This window comes from Gorilla gorilla, chromosome 6 (assembly GCF_029281585.2).
Source record: "Gorilla gorilla gorilla isolate KB3781 chromosome 6, NHGRI_mGorGor1-v2.1_pri, whole genome shotgun sequence".
NCBI classification, from domain to species: domain Eukaryota; kingdom Metazoa; phylum Chordata; class Mammalia; order Primates; family Hominidae; genus Gorilla; species Gorilla gorilla.
In genome coordinates, this window is record NC_073230.2 from 163,517,673 (window position 1) to 163,535,576 (window position 17,904).

General features: G+C 47.4%; 1 protein-coding gene across 4 annotated transcripts in view; it reads left to right on the forward strand.

The window, feature by feature from the left end:
• Positions 1-17,904, forward strand: part of DPP6 (dipeptidyl peptidase like 6) — a 1,146,878-nt gene that overhangs the window by 917,083 nt on the left and 211,891 nt on the right. For all 4 annotated transcript variants that reach the window (XM_063708874.1, XM_019031374.4, XM_019031372.4 and 1 more), the window contains one exon: positions 4,497-4,578. In XM_063708874.1, the coding sequence (XP_063564944.1) occupies positions 4,497-4,578 (82 nt within the window). The remainder of the gene's footprint in view (positions 1-4,496; positions 4,579-17,904) is intronic.

Below are 17,904 nucleotides of genomic sequence, written 5' to 3' on the forward strand. Positions count from 1 at the left end.
GCAAAAAAATCTCCTATATTTCTCATGTCACCGCTCCTAGTGATAGCATATTTTATGACTTTGGTATAATGATCAAGAATAGGAAATTAACATGGGTGCCATATTGTTAACTCATCTACAGGCCTCATTTGAATTCTACCAGTTTTTCTACCAATTTTCTACCTGTGTCCCAGGACCCCACGCTGCCTTTAGATGTTCTTTCTTCTTAGCACCCTCCAGTCTCTAACATTTCCTCCGTTTCTCCTTGTCTTTCATGACCTTGCACTTTTGACGAGGACTGGTCAGTTATGTTGTAGTGTCCCTCAATTTGGGTTTTTCCCAGTGTTTTCTCATGATTGGAGGAAGATTCTGCATTTTGGGTAAAAAATATCATGTAAATGATTATTTGTCCTTCCCATTGCATTATATCCAAGGGGCTCCGGTGATGTTGGCCTTGGTCACTTGCTTAAGTGGCTGTCTGCCAGGTTTCCACTGTAAATTTGATGATTTATTTTATTTAATTATTTATATCAGGAAAGACTCATGGGTATTTATTTTATTCTATGGGTTAATCCAGTACTAACATTAATTTTTGTTGTTGTTGATCAAACTGTTGTAGTGTGAGTCATTAGAAACTCCCCTTTTAGGTTGGTTTTCATGTTCTCTCAATAAACCCCTATTTTTTTAGTATTCCATTACTTTCTGGTTTCATAAAATATTCCTGACTCATTCTGTATTTTCCCTGCCCCAGCCCAGATACAGTTGCTCCTCCCAGAAGCCCTATTTTCTTTTACTGGGTGATGGTATTTAGACACCAAGATCTGGATGCTAACTGTGCTCATTGCTATTGGGGTGTCATTGTTTCTAGGCCTTCTCAGTGGACAGACGCAGGACATATATGTATGTATACTAACCCATGGACACACACATATCTATATTTTGGATCTATCTGTGTACATAGAGATTAAAAACCATGAGTTTATATAGATACCTCTGATGTCAAACTTCACAGTTTATTTTAGTGTTCCCCTTTTCCTCATAATGTTTTTTTTCCAACAGTGAAAAACCTGGCTTTCATTATCTCCAATATATTTACATATTTGTCCAATTCTAGCATGCACACAGTCTCAAAACTGATCATCCAAACCCCTGGGAGAAACACATTTACTCACGAAACTACAGAGAATCTTCCTTCTCTCAGCAGTCCCATCTTTCCACCCCATTTCCACCTATACCCTGTAGGTAATCAATCTGGTTCCTGGTTTCTGCTTCCTACATTTCTTCTTTCACAAAAGACTCGATTCATATATCTTCTCATATCCCTTTCTTCTATGATATATAATTATATCATACTATATACATACATATATGTGTGTGTATATATATATACACATACATACATACATACATACATACATACTATAACACATACTCTTGGGCTTTGTTAACTCTGACATGGAAATCACTCCATATCTGTTTATAGAGTTCTTCATTCTCTTTTACACCTGCACCCTACTTCATTGTATTGGGGGGGTATAGTTTTGGGGGTTTTTATAAATTGACAAATGATAATTGTATATATTTACAGGGTACAATATGATATTTTGTTATATGTATACATTATGAAATTATTAAATCAAGCTAACATCTCTATCACCTCATATACTTATCTTTTTTCATTGTGGTACAATAGTTAACATCTATTATCTATTTTGAAACATGCATTACATTCTTATTAACTATAATCACCATACTCTGCAACAGATCTCAAAAACTTATTCCTCCTGTCTAACTGAAACTTTGTATCTTTTTATCAGCACCCCCCCAATCCCTCCCACTCCCAGCCTCTGGTAACCACTACTACTCTACTCACTGTTCAATACTATTCAGCCTTAAAAAAGAAGGATGTACCATCATTTATTCAACCACATATTGTTTCGAATATTTGCAACTACAAATAAAACTGCGGTAAATACAAACTTGTGCACATGTATTTGTGCATTGTTTGAGGTGAATTCTCTAGGAGTCTAGAAGTGGAAGTGTTGGGCTGAAAGTTAAGTGTGTACTTTATTAGGTATTGTCAGATGTCTCTCTGAAATGATTGCACCAGTTTGATTCCCGACAAGCAAGTCTGAGAGTGCCTGTTTCCCTACAGCCTCCCCAGCACCATGTGTCATACTTTTTTCTTCTTTTTCCAAGTCTCATAGGTGAGAAATGATATCTCAATTAATTTTAATTCCTACTTCCTTAATTTCATATGTATTTGAGTACCTTTTCACATGTCTGAGGGCCATTTTTATGTCTTTTTGTGAATTGTCTGTTCATGTCTTTTTCTCATATTTTTATCTTTTTTTTTGTATAACCACATTTTTCAAAGTATTTTGTATGTTAGGGATATTAGCCATGTGTTGTAAATACTTTTCTCCTGGTTTGTAAGATGTCTTTTGTTTATGATGCATCTGTCATGCAAAAGTTTTATGTTTTTATGTAGTCCAACTTATTAATCTTAATTTCTGGCTCCTGAATTTTGAGTCATCAAAGCTTTTCTCTACACCAGGGTTCAAGAGGAATTAACCTATGCTTATGAGAATACTTTGAAACATCATAACATACAAATGTTGGCTGGGCACAGTGGCTCACGCCTGTAATTCCAGCACTTTGGGAGGCCGAGGCGGACGGATTCCCTGAGGTCAGGAGTTCCAGCCTGGCTAACATGGTGAAACCCTGTCTCTACTAAAAATACAAAAATTCGCCAGGCATCGTGGCAGGTGCCTATAATCCCAGCTACTTGGGAGGCTGAGGCAGGAGAATCACTTGAACCTAGGAAGCAGAGGTTGCAGTGAGCCGAGGTCTGCCACTGCACTCCAGCCTGAGCGATAGAGCAAGACTCCTTCTCAAAACAAAACAAAACAAAACCACGCAATGTTAAAAACTCATCTATTAACAGAACCTGCAATATTAGGACTCGCTTGCATCTTCCGATCACTGGGCAGCTGCCTTCCCAGCTGGTTTCTAAGCAGCAATGTCTTCTCTGAATTGGCATCGTCGCTCTACCCTCAGGCTTCCTGGCTTCTCCAAACCCAGACACTTCATCTAAAACTACCTGGGGCATTCTGGACTCTCTAGCCTCCCCCATCTCTCTTTACTCTAAATGTAGTCCTTGTTTTTCCTGGTAGTTTTATTCAGCCGTTGCTTTTGTATTTTCTATTGATTCCAGTCCACCATGTCCTTAGCCCCTTCACCTTCCTTCCCTTCCTGCCTCATCTCCTTTGTTCATGCAACCCCTGAAGTGCAGCATCCTCCCCTTCCAAAGGCCATTCAACCATTTCTCTCTACAGATGAGTGGGTGCATTCCCAGCTATATGTGTATTATATATATATATATATACATTTTTTTTCAAGACAGTTTCGCTCTGTCACCCAGGCTACAGTGCAGTGGCATGATCTCAGCTCACTGCAAGCTCCGCCTCCTGGGTTCACCCCATTCTCCTGCCTCAGCCTCTCAAGTAGCTGGGACTACAGGCACCTGCCACCGCGCCCGACTAATTTTTTGTATTTTTAGTAGGGACGGGGTTTCACCGTGTTAGCCAGGATGGTCTCAATCTCCTGACCTCGTGATCGACCGCCTCGGCCTCCCAAAGTGCTGGGATTACAGGCGTGAGCCACCGCGCCCAGCCCCACATAAGAAATTATAGCTAAGTGATAGGGTGCTTACCTGACAGAGCCCAGCAGACTCAGCAGAACACAGATATCATTCTTCACGTGGAGTGGTGTCATCCAAAAGAAACATGAAAATGAATCTTTTCTACACGTTGGAGACAGCAGTAGCTACAAAATATACTGAAATGTTTAATACTTATAAAATGTTAGTGCTTTTCATTTTTCCCACTATGACCTTTACTCACTATAACCTTTAAGTACTTAGAGAGGTTTTTGTTGTGGTCGTATTGGTATTTAATCAGTACATTAAGGATAAAAAATATAAGGAGGTTTGAAAGGAAACACATCTTTCAATTTATCCCCTTCCTCCCTCTCTCTCTCGACTTGTATCTATCAACACAAACCAACACAAAACCTGATGCCACCAGGTTTGTAAGGTCATAATGACCTGCGATATACCTAGAAAAAATTATCTTCTAGGAGAACCAAAGATGGAGATACAAATTGTGGAGGTAGATCACTGCATGGTTCTGCATTTTAATTTTTAACTTTGACTGTTCTGGAGATTTAAGAAGTTGATCCAAAGACCTCACTGCATGTCCTCTCTTAATGAGTATTTACTATTTGGGTTAAGGAATGATGGACCTATTTCAGCTTCATATAAATTATATACATCTGAAGAAACCTAATAGAGACTAAATGAGACATATTACTTAGTAACACAAGAGACAAGCTCTTGAAATGGATACCATGGAAGGAGAAAGGAGTTAAGTTATAGGTAGGGGATAAAATTGCAGCAGCTTAAATTCTTGGTTCCCAACATTTGCTTTGTTTTTGTTTGTTTGTTCAATTTTCAGGGATCCTCAAAGTCTGGACCCACCAGAAGTCAGCAATGCAAAACTTCAGTTTGCAGGATGGGGCCCTAAAGGCCAACAGCTGGTAAGCCAATCAAGTTCAGTAACTGTACTGGGGTTTAGAGGAAGTTTCTGTTTTCTAAGCTGAATGGATCTCACTGTACTCAGCCTGTACATGGCGTTGTGTGTGCGTGTGTGTGTAAATTAAAATCTGGAGAAGTACACCAGGGTGTCTGAATATGTAAAAGGGTCATTTCTTTTTAGATAGCAAATTCTCCTAAAATTGGAACAGCATGTGCTTGGTTCCTACATCTGACATGGTTAAAGTGGTGCCTAACTGTAGCTGTGTCTATGGACTCCAGATGAATCATGAGCTCAAAGAGATCAACTTCATTAAAAGGACTGCAAATGAGAATGATCCGAATGATTTTGTCATCTAAAGATGCTCTGGGAACTCAGACTTCTTCCTGTGGAGGGTTTTTTTTTTGTTTTTTGTTTGTTTGTTTCTTTTGAGATGGAGTTTTGCTCTCGTTGCCCAGGCTGGGGTGCAATGGCACGATCTCAGCTCACTGCAACCTCCACCTCCCGTATTCAAGCGATTCTCCTGCCTCAGCCTCCCCAGTAGCTGGGATCACAGGCATACTCCACCACACCCGACTCATTTTTGTATATTTAGTAGAGACAGGGTTTCACTATGTTGGCCAGGCTGGTCTCAAACTCCTGACCTCAGGCAATCTACCCGCCTCAGCCTCCCAAAGTGCTGGCATTACAGGTGTGAGCTACTGTGCCCAGCCTCTGCAGAGGGTTTTTTAAGCAAGTAGATTTGCTGGCCCTGATGGAGCCAGGCCAGTCCCATCAACATGCAAAATCCCCCGTGGCCATTGCAGCCCTCTCGGTTTCTATCAGCTATCTTCATGGATTCCTTCTCAAATTGGCAAAACTGCTGGGTTTCTGTGAATGGGAAGGACAGTGCAGAGAAAAAGGCCCTGAACACTATTTCTAAGATGAGGGCTCCCACCCTGCTTCTCACTGCCGAGCTGGCCTTGGACGGCACCTCCCGCTGTCAGGCTGTAGGCAGCAGCCCAGCCATGTAGTGAAGAATTTGGATAATACGATCCTTCAGGTTTGTTCCAACTCTAGCCTTGCATTTGATTAAAACTTGGTTATATTTGTCCATTCTGGGTAATATTTTTTAAGACATTGTATTGCCATGTGCAGAAAGTCCCTCAGGTTTGAAGGTCAGATGACATGGTTGCTGTTTTCAAGTCATCATTTTCTTCTGCCTCTTTAAGCTGATTACCTAAGCCTGCATTTGTAAAGCTCCTTTTTCCTAAAATAGCACAAAAAATGATCGTATCTAGCTCCCATAGAATTGTATTGGATAGGCTGTCATCTATCTTACAAATGAAAATAGTCTTATTTCTCCCCATAGTACAATCACATTTTCTTGGTTATGTATTAATTCCACTGCCTTGAATTGGTTTGAAAAAACAAGAAGATAGAGGCGGTGAAACTATTAATATTTTAGCTATTATTAACATGTCTCTAATGCTAAAACTGATAACAGAGGTTTTGAAAAGCATATGTAACTGATCAAAATCACAGGGTGACAGGAGGAAGTGAGGCAGCTGAGAGCTGACCTTCACCGAGGAACACCAATCCATCAGTTCAGTCACAACAAAGAGACAAAATTTGTCTTTTCTCAAAGGCATTAACTCTTACACAGGGAAAAAATGCAATTTGATAAGAGATTGTAGAAGACCTAAGTTTTCAGGACTGATGCGCAACTGAATCTCTAATAGTTGACTTTAAAACCCTCTGAAAGTCTGTGATTGAAGAGGTTTTCAATATCCATCAAATCATCTGTGAAAGTGGCCATTACACCTCCATAGAGAGCTCTCCCTGCCTGCTGCGGATCCATTACAAGCCAGTACCCACAGCTCTGCACCTGGCCTCATCACCCCATTGCAGGGAGAAGGATGGGAATGTGTAACCTTACTGAGTGATCATTGTCCAGCCTTTTTATAGTAGTCAGGAGAAGACCATCATAATGTGACCACATGTCAAGGTCTCTTTCCACCATACCTGCGGCCTCGCTTCTTATCACCCAGCGGCTGTAACTCAGTGTGTGGACTCCTGCCTCATTGTCTGCGCATGCAAATAAGCTGGGTCCCGTAATAGAGTTGGTACTTGTTGTCCTGCCTCTGGGAACAGCTTGTAACATAAAGGAAATTTAACCCACAACTGTAAAAGGAGTTGCTGTGCATGCATGTGTGTGTGTGTGCATGTGCATGCACACACTTTAGAATTAAGTCTATAATTGTCCTCTTGAACAACTGACCTTCACTCATGTCATGCTCCGTTGGAGATGAGGAAGGGATAAGTGATTATAGAAGTTATCTTGTTTAACCTCTTACAGAATAAGTAGCAACAAAACAAAGTAAATGACAACTTCTCAGAGAAGGCTTCCTGACACCTCCCCCAACACACACACGCACAGACACACGTGCACAGACACACACACACACACACACACACACAATGGTAGCTAGCCATCCTGGGGCTTCAGGTTTCACCGTGCAATCTCCCAGCACACATGATCTCTTGTTGCCTGTAGACATGTCTCTCTCCTTAGTTAGGTGGTGATATGGTGTGGCTCTGTGTCCCCACACAAATCTCACCTTTGAATTATTATAATCCCCATGTGTCAATGGTGGGACCAGATGGAGATAATTGAATCATGGGGGCAGTTTCCCCCATGCTGTTCTAGTGATAGTGAGTTCTCACGAGATCTGATGGTTTCCCCCTTCGCTCGACACTCACTCTGTCTCCTGCTGCCCTGTGAAGAGGTGCCTTCTGCCATGATTGTAAGTCTCCTGAGGCCTCCCCAGCAATGCAGAACTGTGAGTCAATTAAACCTCTTTCTTGTATAAATTATTCAGTCTCAAATATTTCTTCATAGCAGCATAAGAACGAACTAATACAGGTACCCTGAGTCCACACAGTGAGACTGTTTCATCTTCGTATTCTAACACACCCAGCACAGTGTCTGGTGCCCAGTACACATTTGTTGAGGTAAAAGATGAAAGCACAAACAGATTGATTAATTCATTAGTTAATATATTTTTGTGGTTTCAAACCACTTCAGCATGAAGAATTGGATGGTGGCAAATAGCCAGCATCTATGAATATGTTCTAGGACAGTACTAGAGGTGACAGAAATTTGACTTCCTTTCTGCTTCAAAGAAATGAATGTTCAGGTAAGTAATAACTGTTAATACTTGAGTTTAGTACCAAAGGTGCTATATGCTTGTGGAACTTTTGAGTTTTTAAATCCATTTGACCTTTAAGAGCATTATGATACATGCATGTACTGAGCTTAAGACGCAATATAGCTCGTTGTTGAGTGAGTACCCTATGTGCTGGAGCAGGGGCCGCCTTCTTCTGCAGAAGGTCAGATAGCACATGTTTCAGTCTTTGCAGACAGATAGTTTCTAGCACAATGACTCATCTCCCTTACTGCAGCATGGAAGCAGCTGCAGACAGTATAGACAAGATGGGCATGGCTGTGTTCCAATAAAGCTATACTTCCCAACACAGGTGGCTTGGCCTATGGGTTATAGTTTGCTGACCCCTGTTTTAGGGGATCATATGCTGTCTTGGTTGTTCTCATGGGGAAAGCCTGACCCCAGAGCCACCACCTCATGACAGGTACTCCCCACACCTGCTCCGTCTGCACAGAAAATTCACAACTCAAGAGCAGGCCTTGCAAGCCCTAACCTATTAAGTGATGCCAAGCAACACACCCCTCATTGCCATTTTATTTTAAAAAGTAAATATTGCTCCCTAAAGTCAACCTACTCTAATTATAATGAGTCACATTGAAGTGAGTAATTCTCCTTTGGGAGCAGAGAACACAGCTGCAGTTGAAGTTTGCAAAGAGCTTTGGGAACATGTAGCCTCCTGTGCTGACTGATTTCAGTGCTGCCTTTGGGTCTGGAGCCCCTGTATCACAGGTGATGACCCAGGGAACCAGGGGTGGGTGAGGGCATCTTTTCCCAGTGCCTTGATGTGGTTGCCAATTAGCTCTTACCTTTTAGAGTGTTGTGAGACCCATAGAACATTTCTCCGGTAGTAATGCTGCAGGGGGAGTGGCCTGTGTGGTGTTAGTGGAGTGGGTGGGAGGAGGCCCCCAGGCTGCCAGAAGCCACCTCTGTGATGATGCCGGTCTGGGGCTGGAGTTTATGACAAATGGCAAGATTGCTTCCAAACATTTGCTGAGGACCCAGGATGTGATCTAGGAAATAGACTTGGCCAGATTAAATAGGATTAAATGAGAAATCCTAGGTAAAATGTTAACACAGTGTCTCTCCCTTGCTTCCTCTTCCTCCAAACTGGAGTGGTCAGTCGGGAAACATAAACGTTCAAAACATAAGCTGTTTCAACGTATTTCTCTGTACCACTTCTTTCCTCATTGTGTCCTCTTCAGATGAATCTGCCTGAACTGAGATTTCCTCCATGTTTCTTTCTTTTTTTTTTAACTGGAATCTCCCTCTGTCACCCAGGCTGGAGTGCAATGTTGCGATCTCTGCTCACTTCAACCTCCACCTCCTGGGTTCAAGCAATTTTCCTGCCTCAGCCTCCCAAGTAGCTGGGACTACAGGTGCGTGCCACCATACCTGGCTGATTTTTGTGTTTTTAGCAGAGATGGGGTTTCAACGTTTTGGCCAAGCTGGTCTTGAACTCCTGACCTCAAGTGATCCACCCACCTCGGCCTCCCAAAGTGCTGGGATTATAGGCATGAGCCACTCTGCCCGGCCATCCATGTTTCTTTTCTTTGATCTTTTCATGAAGTCCTGCCCCCCACCATGTGTTTGTCTGTTTATGGGAGGTTTTGTTTCTGCTGACCTAGAATGTGATTAGTTGTCTGGTTTAGGAATGTCCACATATTTCCTGATATGGTATTTCTATTAGAGACATTTCCCGGAAGCACACAGACTTTGAGGCAGCCACGGTGGCCTTCCTTGTTCTTGGCACATGCGCTTGGAGTTGAAGCTGCCTCAGGGTGCATTTGCAGGTTGATCTGCAAGGGGAGGAAGGGCATGTGAATTTGGTGCATCATCACGTTTTCCTTTGGAAACAAGTGCCATGGAAATTTTCCCAAGAAAGACTGTGCAGCATTAGGCAACATTAAGAATTCAAAGCTGGAATCTTTGCTGGTACACTACACTCGGAAGATCAGAGACAAAGTGAATGGGTCTCTCTTTGGTTGGCTTGCTACCATGATAGTGATAAATGAAGAGCTTTGAACGGGAAATTTAATGAGTCCATTGGGAAGTCTTCAACGCAGAGAGCGTCAAAATGTGACAGATGAAGAGCAGTGGAGTAGTTAGCCGGGAAACCTGCTGGAACTGGAGAGAGAGCTGTCCCCAAGAGACAGCGTTCCCCAAAGGAGCAGGTGCAATTACAAACACCATGGAGGGAAACTAAGGAATTCTCACAGCTTAGAAGGAAAGGCCAACTTCCTCATCATCTCCAGACCAAGAGAGGCTGAGGGGTGGTGAATATCAGCGAGCAACTGTACTGTGTCAGTCAGGAGAAAAACATGTTTATCAAAATGGGAGATTTGAGTCAGACTTTAAGAGAATTGCCTTGATTATATGGCATTTTAGATCCTAGAATAGTTTTCCACAGAAGGTCACAGAATAGTTTATCGGAGAGCGTCAATAAATCCGCATTTAAATTGTGCTGTGTTTTACTGCACGTTCTCACTCATAGGTGGGAATTGAACAATGAGAACATATGGACACAGGGCAGGGAACGTCCACACCGGGGCCTGTCCGGGGGCGGGGGGCTAGGGGAGGGATAGCATTAGGAGAAATACCTAATGTAAATGACAGGTTGATGGGTGCAGCAAGCCAACATAGCACATGTATACCTATGTAACAAACCTACACGTTGTGAACATGTACCTTAGAACTTAAAGTATAATAAAGAAAAAAAAGAAAGAAAAAAAATTGTGCTGTGTTTTAATGGTTAGGATGGCAGCTCCCTTGGTGAAGTCTTAGGAGCAGGTAGACTGGACTCCCAAAGATGTTCCCAGCCCTAGGGCTCTCTGGAATGGCACATGTGGCCAGCGATTGCCATGGTCACAAGCCAGCTTAGTGCACGGGACCCTGCAGGCCGGTCCTGCCGTGCATGTACATTCCTGTCATTCTCTTATGCACTCGTTTGTTTACGGATTCAATCAACTCTTCTTGAATACTTCCTGTGTTCTGGATACTGCTAGATCCCGGATGCAGAAGAAGGACATGGTCCCTTTCCTCACTAGCTTCTGCTTCTGATGGCACATTCACCTATTGGCACATTCACTCGCTCTCCCCAACCGTGAATGCTGCCCGTTGCCCTGCTCTGGCACGGTCACTCTCATAGCTGTCCCTGTCTGTTCACACTACCCAAGCTTTCCTCTCCTGTCCACAGCAGGGGCTGTCACACTATGTGTTTGATATTCTTCTCATTTTTCACCAAGATCCTTAGATCCTCAAGTCTTAACAAAATGATGCCCCTGAAAACAAAGCCATCCAGACAGGCCTCATCGCCTAAGGGGTCATTCCGTACTTGCTTGATACAGGGCCCATCAGGCCAATCCAGCTCTGAGAAAAACTTCTCCCCAGGGGTGGGGACATGGCCATGGGGTGTGCTGTCTGGAGGTCCAGCTGTCCTTACCTCCTATACAGCTGTTCCGGGCTACAGCCTTGCGGCGTGCTGTCTGGAGGTCCAGCTGTCCTAACCATGTGACCTCCTACACAGATGTTCCAGGCCGCGGCCATGGGGTGTGCTGTCTGGAGGGCCAGCTGTCCTTACCTCCTACACAGGTGTTCCAGGCCGCGGCCATGGGGTGTGCTGTCTGGAGGGCCAGCTGTCCTTACCTCCTACACAGGTGTTCCGGGCCGCGGCCATGAGGCGTGCTGTCTGGAGGTCCAGCTGCCCTTCCCCATGTGACCTGCTACACAGGTGTTCCGGGCTGCGGCCATGGGGCATGCTGTCTGGAGGTCCAGCTGCCCTTCCCCATGTGACCTCCTACACAGGCGTTCCCTGACTGACTCACACAGACACTGTACCCACACCCTGCACCGGCCCCACCTTAGTGATTGCTATACCCTCTCAAGCCTGTGGCAGTTGTGGCTCTCTAAGCCACACCTCAGTGTGAAGCGGGATTTAAGGAACCAGAGAGACCGGATGGAGTGCAGGAGGGTGTTTATTTTAAGGTGTACACCGGCCCAGTGGACATGTGTCCTAAAGGCTGAGCCCAGAACAAAGAAAACGAGTCCCTTTTAAGCATTTTGAGGCAGGAACTATGTGAAGCAGGCTTACAGAAGCGAGAACTAAAGCTGCTGTGACACTTTTGCAACATGGTTTACATCTCTGTGAGAACTTGGTTTGCAGCTTGTGCTTATCTGTCTTGTGACCTTGCAGTTGTAGGGGAAAGAAAGAAACAGGAGTTTACAGAGCCTACAAAATATGCGGAGGATAGATATGGTTATTGTTTCTTGGGACAGACAGTTTTTTTTGTTTTTGTTTTTGTTTTTGTTTTTTTTTTATTGATCATTCTTGGGTGTTTCTCGCAGAGGGGGATTTGGCAGGGTTACAGGACAATAGTGGAGGGAAGGTCAGCAGATAAACAAGTGAACAAAGTTCTCTGGTTTTCCTAGGCAGAGGACCCTGCGGCCTTCCGCAGTGTTTGTGTCCCTGGGTACTTGAGATTAGGGAGTGGTGATGGCTCTTAACGAGCATGCTGCCTTCAAGCATCTGTTTAACAAAGCACATCTTGCACCGCCCTTAATCCATTCAACCCTGAGTGGATACAGCACATGTTTCAGAGAGCACAGGGTTGGGGGTAGGGTCACAGATCAACAGGATCCCAAGGCAGAAGAATTTTTTCTTAGTACAGAACAAAATGAAAAGTCTCCCATGTCTACCTCTTTCTACACAGACACGGCAACCATCCGATTTCTCAATCTTTTCCCCACCTTTCCCCCCTTTCCATTCCACAAAACCGCCATTGTCATCATGGCCCGTTCTCAGTGAGCTGTTGGGTACACCTCCCAGACGGGGTGGTGGCCGGGCAGAGGGGCTCCTCACTTCCCAGTAGGGGCGGCCGGGCAGAGGCGCCCCTCACCTCCCGGTCGGGGCGGCTGGCCGGGCAGGGGGCTGACCACCCCCACCTCCCTCCTGGACGGGGCGGCTGGCGGGGCAGAGGGGCTCCTCACTTCCCAGTAGGGGCGGCCGGGCAGAGGCGCCCCTCACCTCCCGGATGGGGCGGCTGGCCAGGTGGGGGGCTGAACCCCCACCTCCCTCCCGGACGGGGCGGCTGGCCGGCGGGGGGCTGACCCCCCCGCCTCCCTCCCAGACGGGGCGGCTGGCCAGGCGGGGGGCTGACCCCCCACCTCCCTCCCGGACAGGGCGGCAGGCTGGGCGGTGGGCTGACCCCCCCACCTCCCTCCCGGATGGGGCAGCTGGCCGGGCTGAGGGGCTCCTCACTTCCCAGTAGGGGCGGCCGGGCAGAGGCGCCCCTCACCTCCCGGACGGGGCGGCTGGCTGGGCGGGGGGCTGACCCCCCCACCTCCCTCCCGGACGGAGCGGCTGGCCGGGCTGAGGGGCTCCTCACTTCCCAGAAGGGGCGGCCGGGCAGAGGCGCCCCTCACCTCCCGGACGGGGCGGCTGGCTGGGCGGGGGGCTGACCCCCCCACCTCCCTCCCGGACGGAGCGGCTGGCCGGGCAGAGGGGCTCCTCACTTCCCAGTAGGGGCGGCCGGGCAGAGGCGCCCCTCACCTCCCGGACGGGGCGGCTGGCCAGGCGGGGGGCTAACCCCCCACCTCCCTCCCGGACGGGGCGGCTGGCAGGGCCGGGGGCTGACCCCCCCACCTCCCTTCCGGACGGGCGGCTGGCCGGGCGGGGGGTTGACCCCCCCACCTCCCTCCCGGACGGAGCGGCTGGCTGGGCAGAGGAGCTCCTCACTTCCCAGTAGGGGCGGCCGGGCAGAGGCGCCCCTCACCTCTCGGACCGGGTGGCCGGCCAGGCGGGGGGCTAAACCCCCCCACCTCCCTCCCGGACGGGGAGGCTGGCCGGGCGGGGGGCTGGGCCCCCCACCTCCCTCCCGGACGGGGAGGCTGGCCGGGCGGGGGGCTGGCCCCCCCACCTCCCTCCCGGACGAGGTGGCTGCTGGGCGGAGACGCTCCTCACTTCCCAGACGGGGTGGCTGCTGGGCGGAGGGGCTCCTCACTTCTCGGGCGGGGCGGCTGCCGGGCGGAGGGGCTCCTCACTTCTCAGACGGGGCGGTTGCCAGGCAGAGGGTCTCCTCACTTCTCAGACGGGGCGGCCGGGCAGAGACGCTCCTCACTTCCCAGATGTGATGGCGGCCGGGAAGAGGCACTCCTCACTTCCTAGATGGGATGGCGGCCGGGCAGAGACGCTCCTCACTTTCCAGACTGGGCAGCCAGGCAGAGGGGCTCCTCACATCCCGGACGATGGGCGGCCAGGCGGAGACGCTCCTCACTTCCCAGACGGGGCGGCAGCCGGGCAGAGGCTGCAATCTCGGCACTTTGGGAGGCCAAGGCAGGCGGCTGGGAGGTGGTTGTAGCGGGCCGAGATCACGCCACTGCACTCCAGCCTGGGCACCATTGAGCACCGAGTGAACGAGACTCCGTCTGCAATCCCGGCACCTCGGGAGGCCGAGGCTGGCCAATCACTCGCGGTTAGGAGCTGGAGACCAGCCCGGCCAACACAGCGAAACCCCGTCTCCACCAAAAAAATACGAAAACCAGTCAGGCGTGGCGGCGCGCGCCTGCAATCGCAGGCACTCGGCAGGCTGAGGCAGGAGAATCAGGCAGGGAGGTTGCAGTGAGCTGAGATGGCAGCAGTACCGTCCAGCTTCGGCTCGGCATCAGAGGGAGACCGTGGAAAGAGCGGGAGAGGGAGACTGTGGGGAGAGGGAGAGGGGGAGGGGGAGGGACGGGACAGACAGTTAATATCCTCTTCTAACTTTAACTTCAGCGGGGCTGCTTAAATTCTCCTCAACCTTGGTTAATACAGAATTTCATTCTATGAGCTATTGTTATTTTTCTTACTATTATTATAATTTTTACTATTACTACTTATGCTATTATTCTGTTGTTTTCTTAATTTCCCACTTCAAGTGGACGGAGCCCATTCCAAGCAAACTATTCCAAGGATAGCTGTTTTTCTTCTTAATACGCCAACAGCGAGAGAGCGTGGGCCTTCCTTTACCTACCCATGAGCACCTTCCAGTGATCCAGCGGGCACTGCTTCCTCCCAGAACCGTGTCTTGACACTTTTTTCTATGAATCAGTGAAAGATTCAAGAAAATTGGAGTTGAGGGTTTTTTTGCACTCGTGCTGACTTACCTTATGGCATTGGGGTTTCTGCCTTCAATAAAAATAATTTTTTAAAATAGCCCATTAAAATTGTAAAAATCCATGCCTTCAAAATGTCAGTAATTCAACCTAAGATATGGAGGAAGAGCTTACGCTTGAAACTCCAAAACGCTTTGTTAGAGGGACGAAAGGGCAGTTTGATAGCAGATCGGAGGGATGGAGGGCCTTTGCTTCACCCATCGCTCACGTGTGGGCATCTGCACGGGGAGGAGCGCTTGGGGAGAACCATCAGATTTCAGTGTGACAGGGAGGCCACGTGGGTGGCACTGCAGCAGCAACACAGAGCCAGAGTGAGCGCAGGCTGGGTGCAGCCAGGAGCCACCTGGGAGTGGGAACCCAGCCAGGCCTGGGATGTGGAAGCCCCCACTGAGAAACTCCGTTGTACGGTCCCAGGCCACCTCCTCAGCCTCAGAATCGGAAGGTCCTAGGTAAGAGGTGAAGCCGGCTGGGCTTCTGGGTGGGGTGGGGACTTGGACAACTTTTTTGTCTAGCTTAAGGATGGTAAAGGCACCAATCAGCGCTCTGTGTCTAGCTAAAGGTTTGTAAACACACGGATCAGCACTCTATAAAAACGCACCAATCAGCGCTCTGTGTCTAGCTAAAGGTTTGTAAACGCACTGATCAGCACTCTGTAAAAACGCACCAATCGGTGCTCTGTGTCTAGCTAAAGGTTTGTAAACACACCAATCAGCACTCTGTAAAAACGGACCAATTAGCACTCTGTAAAATGGACCAATCAGCACTCTGTAAAATGGGCCAATCAGCGCTCTGTAAAATGGACCAATCAGCAGGATGGGGGCGGGCCAAATAAGGAAATAAAAGCTGGCAACCCGCCCACCCAGCCAACAGCTGCAACCGGCAGCTCGCGTTCTCTTCCACGTGGAAGCTGTGTTCTTTCCTTCTTCACAATAAATCTTGCTGCTGCTCACTCTCTGGGTCCGCACTAGGTGTATGAGCTGTAACACTCACTGCAAAGGTCTGCGGCTTCACTTCTGAGGTCAGTGAGACCAGAAACCCACAGGGAAGAACAAACAACTCTGGGCGCGCCACCTTTAAGAGCTGTGACACTCACTGCGAAGGTCTGCGGCTTCACTCCTGAAGTCACCAAGACCACGAACCCACTGGAAGGAAGAAACTCCAGACGCATCTGAACATCTGAAGGAAGAAATTCCGGACACAGCAACTTTAAGAACCCTAACACTCACCGCGAGGGTCCGTGGCTTCATTCTTGAAGTCAGCGAGACCGAGAACCCACCAGAAGGAACTAATTCCGGACAAACTTGTTTTAAGCGTGAGAAGGAAAAGAATATTTTATTTTGTTTGTTTTGCTCTTAAAGGGTCATTAGTAACAAAAGCTTTGGAGTCAAAAGGGCCAGATTCAGATCGTGGTTGCAGCACTTACTAGTTGCGTGACCTTGACTGAGAGACTTAATGCCTGAGCTTCCATCTCTTAGTCTGTTAACTGAAGTAACAGTGCCTACCTTGTAGGTCTCGTGGTGGAGAGTAAAATAATCTACTCGAAGTACAGGCTGTGGAGCCTTGTGTAAATAACGTTCTCAATAAATGTCTTTAATTGTTGCTGCTTTTACTATTTGGGTTAATCGAGCTTCGGAGAATGAGAAGGAAAATAAGCATTTCATCAGATGGAAGTCTGGTGTGTGTCAGAAGGAGAGTTGGGCTGCCCTTGATAAAGCAGAGAAATGCAGGATAGAGACAGAAGCTAGGGTTGGTATCCAGAGGGCTTCATGACGGGCCAGCCCCCTTGTCCATCACCATCCACAGTGTACCTGTGTGGACTCACACCTTGCTCTTCTCCCACTCTTAGGGAGGGAGGGGGAATGTTCAGAAAACAACGTCAATTTCTACCTCCTGAAGTCTTCAGCCCCTTTTAAGTATTCAGGAGTCTGTGGCTTTAGAAAAGGCCATTGTCAGGTGACAGCAATTCCCCTACGATAATGCCACGCCAGAAATTATCCCTTGAATGGAGAGAGTATGTTTCTTATAAGAAGCTGGGTGTCCTGCTTTCTGTATCCAGTCCAGGAAGCGTGCATCCGGTCCGCAGTTCCCCATGACCACCTGGACGACCACCAGGGAGCTGAGCAGAAATGGGCCTATGGCCTCCTCGTACAAGTTAACAGCCTGGCTCAGGGTTAGCGCTGCCCACCCAGTCCCATGGCTGTAGCAAAGGGGGCAGGGAGCACTTTACTGAAGTGGACAAATCCAGCGAGGGGAGGAAGATTGATCTTTCCAGCAAGAGGAGAGTCTTTAATGAAATGTCCTATATGTGGAGAAGACCAGACTAAAGTGACATCCCATTAATAACTTATAAAAGCCTCTAATCAGTTTGGGTTAATTTGGTATTCATTGTAAAAACATTCATCATGGGCACTGAGGTCCGTGACAGTAGCCAAGAAATTAATATCGCCCGGATGGAAATGGCCTTCTGTACCCTCAGATAATGGATGGAGACAGTTTGGTGAGTGATTTGTTAGCTCTACCAAAGGGACCCTTCAAATGTAACGCAATATGTTATCACTTCCTGGCTCTGTGGGGATAAATCACTTTAATATTCACTTGCACTCAAGTAAATAAGCTGAGTTTTTGGTAAATAATAGGAATGGATGGGGTCGCATGACACAGATACCTGATGGTCGTGGTTAAAGAGTGAGGAGAATTAGGAAATAATTATGGGGCCCTTTCCTGCCACCAAGAGGCTCTTCTCCTGGGATACAGGGATTTCAGAACATGAAAGGAAATGCGTAATCATAGGATTATGGGGGAAGTGGGAGAAGAAAAATGTAAGTAGGACATCAGGAGGAGGTGGAGATTTGTTTTAACGCTGTGTAAATGGAGGAGGCATAAGAGAAAATTTATTTATAAAACAATATGAAAATATGCAGAAAGAGTCATCAAGACATTCCTATACAAGATCACAGAAATCCCTCTAAAAAGAAGCC